General features: G+C 41.2%; 1 protein-coding gene across 1 annotated transcript in view; it reads left to right on the top strand.

Annotated features, from left to right (window-relative positions):
* Window positions 1–4,587: 4,587 nt before the first annotated feature.
* LOC101856288 (major royal jelly protein 1) overlaps window positions 4,588–8,373 on the top strand; it is a gene marked incomplete at its 5' end in the record, with an annotated part of 4,807 nt that continues 1,021 nt past the window's right edge. The window contains 4 exon segments of the mRNA XM_005106472.3: window positions 4,588–4,784; window positions 4,995–5,510; window positions 6,182–6,331; window positions 6,887–7,032. Of these exon segments, the coding sequence (XP_005106529.2) occupies window positions 4,588–4,784; window positions 4,995–5,510; window positions 6,182–6,331; window positions 6,887–7,032 (1,009 nt within the window).

Genomic DNA, 8,373 nt, shown 5'->3' with positions numbered 1-8,373 from the left:
CTCTCTCTCTCTCTCTCTGTCTCTCTCTCCGTCTCTCTCTCTTTCTATCTCTCCCCCTCTATCAGACTGTCTGTTTGTCTGTCTGCTTGTCTGCCTGTCATCCTGTCTTTCTGTCTGTCTCTTCCTATTGTTTGGTCCTAGTGGTTCTTTTACGTTACTCCAAAGTTGAGGGAACTAACACGTGAAAACCACACAGTAAATTATAATCACAGCTGGTTTGATTGATCCCCGCAAAAACAGGAAACATAAATACTAGGATTTTAAAATGAAAGATAAATCGTTCGTAATGAAATATAGTAGAATATTCCTATTTGTATTTTAACACACATTTTCTTAACATAGGCTGAATGATTTGAGGGCGTCACTGATTAGTCTTACTTGTTCACTTCCCCTCTTTGATTGGTCCTACTTTTTCACATCCCTTCTGTAGTTTCTGTCTACACGTCTTACGTCTTTTCAGCTCTAAGTAACCATTATTGAGTCGACGTCCTTCTGTTTAAGGTAAAGAACCTAACTTATTACCTAGCGGTGGTGGTACTAGGTGTGAAACTGCGAGGGGGAATCAAAAAGTAATACTAGTTGTTTGTTGTTTTGCACAATTTTGTATCAAATTTAATAAAATTCAGCTCACAAGTGCTTGCTCATATACTTTTGAACTCAAATTATTATAATTTAAGATTCTTTAATTTTGGACCGGAAGACCTCACTTCAAAATGGCTACCCTCTTGGAGGTCTGTCAGAGGAAAAGAGCGGTGATTGAATTTCTTGTTCCAGAAGGAGAATGCACAGATAACATCCAAAAGAGACTTCAAAATGTTTACAAGGACCAAGCTCTAATTTTGGAACTGTATTTAGGTGGCTTAGAGGTCTGAGCTATGGACCGGAAGAAGAGAAAGAAGAAACCATAAAAAATGCTTGTCAGACGAGCATCGCCCCAAGGAGTCCGCCGGAAAAAAATGATGTCAGTCTTGTTTTGGAGCGTTGGTAGCGTTCTCCTCACAGATTTTTAAAAAATTACCAGAGGAGCAACTGTCAATTCTGAACCCTACATTGAAACACTGAAACCACTGAAAGCGAGAATTCGACAAGTGAGACCAAATTTGAACATGGAAAGAGTGTTACTTTCACCTTGACAATGCCCGCCTGCATTCGAGTACCAGAAAAGTGAGACAACCACCCCGTTTATTTGGAAAATACTGCCACACAAAACTTATTCTCCTGATTTTGCTCCATCAGACTTCCACCTTTTTTTAGTCCTGGAAAAAAACCAATTGAGAGGTCAATACTATGGAAACGATGGCGAAATTAACATTGTTGTACCTCTACGACCTGCTCAGTTTTACGCAGGTGGCATATGTGGACTTAGTAAAAGGTGGGCAGTGGCTATTGATCAAAATGGAAACTATGTTGAGAAATAAAAATCTGATCCTCAGATGCTCCCCTTCAATTTGAGGTATGATAGTTGCAAGTGTGTTTTTGTCTTCTTAGAGTTATAAACGAACTTGCATTACTTTTTGACTCACCCTGGTAAATAGCATTATTATGTGTTAAACTCCTTGGCTGTAACAGTTATTTACCATTGCTTCACAAAACTGATTCGTACTTTTAAAAATTCTATTATGTTTATGTCAATTATGACTCTACCTGAAAACAGACAGATGTTTATATTACCCACATTACTTTAAATTACAAAGTTCTAATCTGCCCAGTAACTTGTAAAGACGTAAAATGTTGACCTTCTCAACAATTCAAGCTTTTTCAAATGCAATTTTTTGAATATCTTGATAACGTCTCTAAATAACAATGCAATTTTGATAGAGCAAATAAAACGTTTGGTTTCTGACCTCACGGTCTTGGTAACTCCAAACGGCCAAAAATGTAACTTAGAACTTTGTGATTCTAAGGTAGAGATTTATCTGTTTTGCTCCTTACTCAACAACAACAATAAAAAAAACCCCACAATGTCTTTTGATAATCTTAGCCTTTTTGACCGAGGGAGAGAGAGAGAGAGAGAGAGAGGGGGGGAAGGGAGGGGGGGGGGGGGGGGCAAAGGCGTGAGATTCGTTAATGAAATTGTCATAAAAGACTTGATTATTATTGTCACCTACTTTTTGCCGTCATTATCATAACCATCCACGCTACCGTTAAGCCTGTTCTTTCTATCCAGTGGTATACTAGTGATCTGTTGGCTTACAGTTCTACTTAACACTTACAAGTAAGAAACCCAGTCTTGTGAAACAATCAATCAAACTATCAAACTAAGCGTGGGAACGTTTGTGCTAGGTGCCACCCATCCCTCCCCTCCAACGCTACGCCCAACAGATTTACGCACAGTGTGTGAACTAGGATCAAATATTCATAGTAATCATAGTTTTAGCAGATGTCTCTCTACTCTAAAGAAAGACAAAAAGAAAAAAAATCGAGGCTAAATTTTTTGGGGTTATCTTTACAGACAGCGGAACGTGAAGTCAACAAAAGATTTAAAGAGACGAGGTGAAACTAGGCAGGTGTTTCAATTTATAACAGAAGTGTCGGAAAAGAGGACATGTGTCCTCCAAACCACGAACCACTACATTATAAAACCTGTCTCCCATGCACATCTCACAAAGACGAACATCCCTCAGCAGGTAAGCACTTCTCATTGTTCGTGCTTATCTGACATTGTTTGGGGTAAAATCAGTTACTATACATGTAACATACGCTCAAATACATTCTAACTTCTGATCAAAGCATTATGCCATTTCTATTGCAATGCTTTTCGTAAACGTAATTAAAGCATAAACTCATTTACAATAGTTTAGTATATTTCATACTTACTTACTTTTTTCTTCCGCTTGTACCCTGGGGTGTCGCGGGGAGACACAGGTGTCTGTCTGCAGCAAGTCGTGTGGCCTGTAGGAGGGACATCCCATGATCTTTAAGGGTGTCTGCCACAGATTCACTCCATCGTCGCCTTGGTCTTCCTCTGGCTCTCCATCCAGAATATTTAATGTTGTATGCTCTCAGAGCTGGATGGTTTGAGGGCATCCGCGTGAAGTGTCCGAACCACTTGACCCTTTGTTTTTCAATGTGTGGTAGGACTGGTGTTGCTCCCACGGTGTCCCTAATGACTTCATTTTTAATTTTGTCTCTTCTTGTTTTGTTGACCGCTCTTCTTAAGCATTTCATCTCGCATGTGACCAGTTTCCTCTCTAGGGCTTTTGTTAGAGTCCATGTCTGGCACTGATATATGAGCGTTGGAAGGAAAATGGCGTTGATGAGCTTCGCCTTGGTGCTCATGGGGATATTGGGATGTTTCAGGAGAGGGCCCAGTTGGTAGTATATTTCATATAAATTCTAAAACCTGATCCGGACTTGACATTTCTAATTCATCAGGTCTATACTTTGGTAAATATTGTCCTTTAGTACTTTATATGAAGTGTGGGTGATGGGACAGTTTCTGAAATGCGTAGGATTTACATGCGTTGGAGCAAGCTTATTGAAAAATGTACATTTGAAGGACTGGAAACATTGAATTAGCCTTTGAAGTCTGACACCACTTTTGGTGAAAACGAAGCTTTTTCTGTAATGGTGCAATGAAATGCACACAAAGATACACTGAGTACACGATGGTCATGTCAGTAAAGAGGGTAAACCATTTTGACCCCACCTTGATATGAACTCAGAATAAATCATATTGTTATAAACAAGAAAGCCAAGGACAGCGACAATAGAAGAGGACGGTAGGGAGAAAAATAACCTTCTTCATTTGAGTCCAGGGGAAGGTAAGCACTGAGATTTGTTAACAAACACAAACTCTCTCTCTCTCCCTCTCTCTCTCTCTCTCTCTCTCTCTCTCTCTCTCTCTCTCACACACACACACACTCTCTCTCTCTCTCTCTCTCTCTCTCTCTCTCTCTCTCTCACACACACACACACACACACACAAACACAAACACACACACACTCACACACACACACACACACACACACACACACACACACACACATTAAGATCATATCGTCATTTGATGGTGAGTTTTTCCAGACTAAGACATGTGCATTTATATGAGGGCAAAAGGGGTGATTTTGGCGTCGGTAGTCAAGTCTTCGTCATAAGGCTACTTGACTCGGTATCGTAAGATTGCGGGTTCGAAGTTCGAGGCTCAGCTTTGGAAAGGCACTTTACAGGAATTTTTTCATTTGGCTCGGATTTTTTTGAGTTGGGGCTTATATTCGGCGGCTTTAAACCCACACAATTTTATTTTGAAAAAAAAGTGTTTATGAATACAGCTCCTTAATGCATGATTGCAAAATGGGAAGTCTGGGTAATGGAAATGTTAGTCTAAGGTGTTCGAACCTGTTTTAGCTATAATCTTTTTTAGTCAACAAAACAAATACCCGGTTCAACCTCGACGCTTTTTCGTTGATACACCCAGAACGAAGCTTGTGAACTTCCGTTCCAAATTGACTTAGAGAGACAGAGAGTTTCAGATCACGGCTAGCACAAAGAGAAAGCGCTGTTTCAGTATTTTCAAAAAAGCCTTCCATCATTAAATAACAGCTTAATTTTTGTAATTCATCTACTCCTTTTCTGCTTTCTCCCAGACATGACTGCTTTGAGAAGAGGCTTTCTGTTCCTCCTATGGGCACTGTGTCTAGCCATCACTTTAATTCCAAGCCATGCTGAAGTGATCCACGAATTTGTCACCATCGACTATGAGTGGCCAAACGCCACTTTTCGTAATCAGAGCTTGGCTAATGGAGACTTCGACCCGAAAGCTGGGGTGTTGTCCGGTGTTCAGGTAAGACGGAGGATTTTTACTACCTGTTTACTCATCATATGTTACAAATTTCACTTATGATGGAGGTCGTCACCTTCCTATCAAGACTGCAAGTCTACCACCTGGAGTGGATATCCAGTCACATTATCAAGACTGCTTAATTGCTAAAAAGAATTCTTTGTTATAAAAGTAAAGAGCTACAGTGTTTATATCTGCATTTTACATCTACAGCCCTACACCAAATTCAACGGTTATTCTTGGTACCATGCACTCTTCGTAACTGTCCCACGCACTCAGGCGGTGAAAGGAATCCCATCGGGCCTCAACACAATCGTCAAGGACGCTAATGGCAAATCAGTTCTTCGACCATATCCCAACTGGGACGCTCAGAAAATTGGAGACTGCAGCGCTCTACAGCTCCCCATGAGCACGGCTATAGACCCGAACACTGGATTACTTTACGTGATTGACATTGGTCGTGTTGGAATTTCGTCCCCAAATCCTGCCAATCTCTGTCCAGCTAAACTAGTCGTGTACGATATAGTTCAAGGTGGTTCCTCCACTGTATTGAGCTACGAGTTCCCAGATTCTGTAGTCTCGAGAACAACCAATTACCTCAACGATATCGTACTTGACTACGTAAATCCAGAAGGGACAGGTGGAGTGAAGTATGCCTACATGACCGACACACTGACGAGGTCAATCGTCGTCTATGACTTCGCCCACAACAAGTCGTGGGCTTACAAGGTTTGTTCTCGCTATTTAAAACAATATGGCATTCTTTACTGACATCATTATCACTATCTATTTCTACATTTTAGTCTACCTTTTTCTTCATCTCTGTCGTTTTTATACTTTTTATGCAATCGTCATAATTATCGTCATTATTCTTTTTTAAAAAAAAATTCGATTTTAGAAATGGAAAACATAAACAGCGAAAGATCTTGTCAGTATGTTAATGTTTTAGCGCCTATAAATGGCGCTTGCACTGTATGCTTTCCTGGAAGTAGAGATGGTTTCGGAATGCTCTCAGATCTGCTGGGGTAATAGTATAGATTGTAAAGCGCATAGAGCTTGCTGTTAAGCCGGGATTTGCGCTATACTAATACTATCTATTATTAAAAGGTTGCTTTTAGTCAAACGATCGTACAGTTAACATAATACCAGGCCAAGGGAAGAGAACGAGAGGTGTTGGTTGTCTTCTAGGTATTGATGTCAAGGCTGTCCACAGTTTTGTCTATCAACATCAAACTAAATAGACCTGTTTATGTGTCACTTTTCTGAGCCCCGGTCGGCTACTAAATAATCTAGACAACTTGCAAAATTTCAAAACTGATTCGGTCCTCGGTTCACACCATTTTCCTCGTTTGGTATGATTGGAAGGTTTCTCCATTGCCTACTTTACTCAAACCTACCAGGACCCTGTCAGCATGGGTACCGACGATGACAAAAACATCACCATCCACGGCATTACATACCCATTGGACATCGGAGTCAATGGAATCGCAATGTCCCCCACCTTCAACTACCTCTACTACTCCGCTCTCGGATCCAAGAGGTTGTATCAGGTGAGATTGGACTCTAGCAGACTCGTGACTGCAAACACGTACGCGTACTCACACAACACACACACACATGTGTGTGTGTGTGTGTGTGTGTGTATGTGTGTGTGTATGTGTGTGTGTGTGTTTGTGTGCGAACACACGTACCCAATAATCCACCCAATCACCCACTCACACGCCCGTACATTTGCACACACACACACACATACACACACACACATACCCACACACACACACAAACATTTATGTATACATACTATGAATAGAAAATATTAATATATACGCACATTATCTATCTATCTATCTATCTATCTATACACACACAAACACACACATGTGAGTGTGTGTGTGTGTATGTGTGTGTATATATATGTGTGTGTGTGTGTGTGTGTGTGTGTGTGTGTGTGTGTGTGTGTGTGTGTGTGTGCGCGTGCGCATAATATGTATAATAAACATCATATAAATTATGTAATGTATCTTCTGGACAGTAGATTCCTTGTTCCGCAAGCTTTCGCCTGACATCACTTAAACATGTTTTTCCTCTGACCATGTCTACCACAGGTTCCCACGTGGGTTCTGAGAACGCCAGGCAATGACTTTGTCAGTAACACACGCCTTGTGGGCAGCAAGAAGTCCCAGGGTGACGGGATGGTCTTTGGGCACAAGGGACTTTACTTCGGAGCTTTGGAATATGACGCTGTATACAAGTGAGTTGAGAAAGGTTTTTTGGGTCCACGAGTTTTCTTTTTTTCTGTCGTTGGTGTTTAATGTCATTCTGCACTCAAGAGAGTTAATTTCGAAGGGGTAGCTTTCAGTCTTTCTTCTAGACATTGAACTGAGAGGAAAGAATCTTAAAGAGAGAGAGAGAGAGAGAGAGAGAGAGAGAGATAGAGAGAGAGAGTGAAAGAGAGACAGGGAGAGACAGAGAGAGACACACACAGAGCGAGAGAGAGATAGAGAGAGAGAGAGAGAGAGAGAGAGAGAGAGAGAGAGAGAGAGAGAGAGAGAGAGAGAGAGAGAGAGAGTTGAGAGTTAAACACAAATTCTGATACTGCGACCTTTTTAACATACATTTGATAGTGGAAGCGCCGCATTAATGGTCAACTCGGTTGAGACGAAACAGAAACACATGATCTAAACTCGCTAGAGGGAGGTAGAGGGATTCCCGCCACAGACACCAGTAACATTGAGTGTCAAATGTACGTACCAGCGTGCTCGCCACCGAGTAAAGCATAGCTAGGGGGACTTGCAAAGAATCATGCCAAGGATAGCAATGGACGGAAGAGGTTGACGTGTTGAAGCTGGACAATTCTCCTAGTCATGTACAACTAATCAGCTCTTTCAAATTGTTTTGTTCTGGCTTGTTTGGTTGTTTGTTTGTTTCTTTTAAAGGCACCACGTCCAATTTAGCATCTGTGTCCGATGTGACCGAGTGAAGAGAGGAAAACTGTTCACCCATAGTCGCCCAAGTTCACCAGATACCCAAAATGAGCAGATGGCATGTTCATGCGACAGAGAAAAGACTTAAAATCGACAGGCTCGAACTTTGACACCCCACCCCCCCCTAAAAAAAAAAAAGAAACAAAAATCTCCTTTGACATCAAAAACCTAGGCCGCTTTCAAAAACGATAACACTTCCAAGTTAATATTTGAAAAAGTAGGCCGAAAACAAACGACAGTAAACAGTCAGCCAATGGACCGTAGTTCCCCAACAAACAAAATAGGAGGGGAAAAAAGAGAAAATCGAAACGAAATGAGTAAAAATGAAACCAGAACTCGCACGAAGAACAACAAAAAAATGAAAGTTGGACCACGACATAAAGAGCATGAACATTGCGTTGCTCCGCATGCACCGCGCCGAGCACTTATGCAAATGGGGCCTCGGTTTTTTGTGATTGTGGCTGTTGTGGGGCTCCTCTCTGACCACGGCATCAAGACACAAACGGAAATTTTGTTTATAAAGAGGAAAGAAATGGAGAGCCAGTGATAAAAAAAAGATTGAAAAAAGCTGTGAACGAAGGCAGAAAGATAAAAACAAATTTAAAAAG

Source organism: Aplysia californica, unplaced genomic scaffold, assembly GCF_000002075.1.
Source record: "Aplysia californica isolate F4 #8 unplaced genomic scaffold, AplCal3.0 scaffold00536, whole genome shotgun sequence".
In the NCBI taxonomy this organism is placed as follows: Eukaryota; Metazoa; Mollusca; class Gastropoda; order Aplysiida; family Aplysiidae; genus Aplysia; species Aplysia californica.
This window is presented reverse-complemented; position numbering and strand designations above follow the sequence as displayed.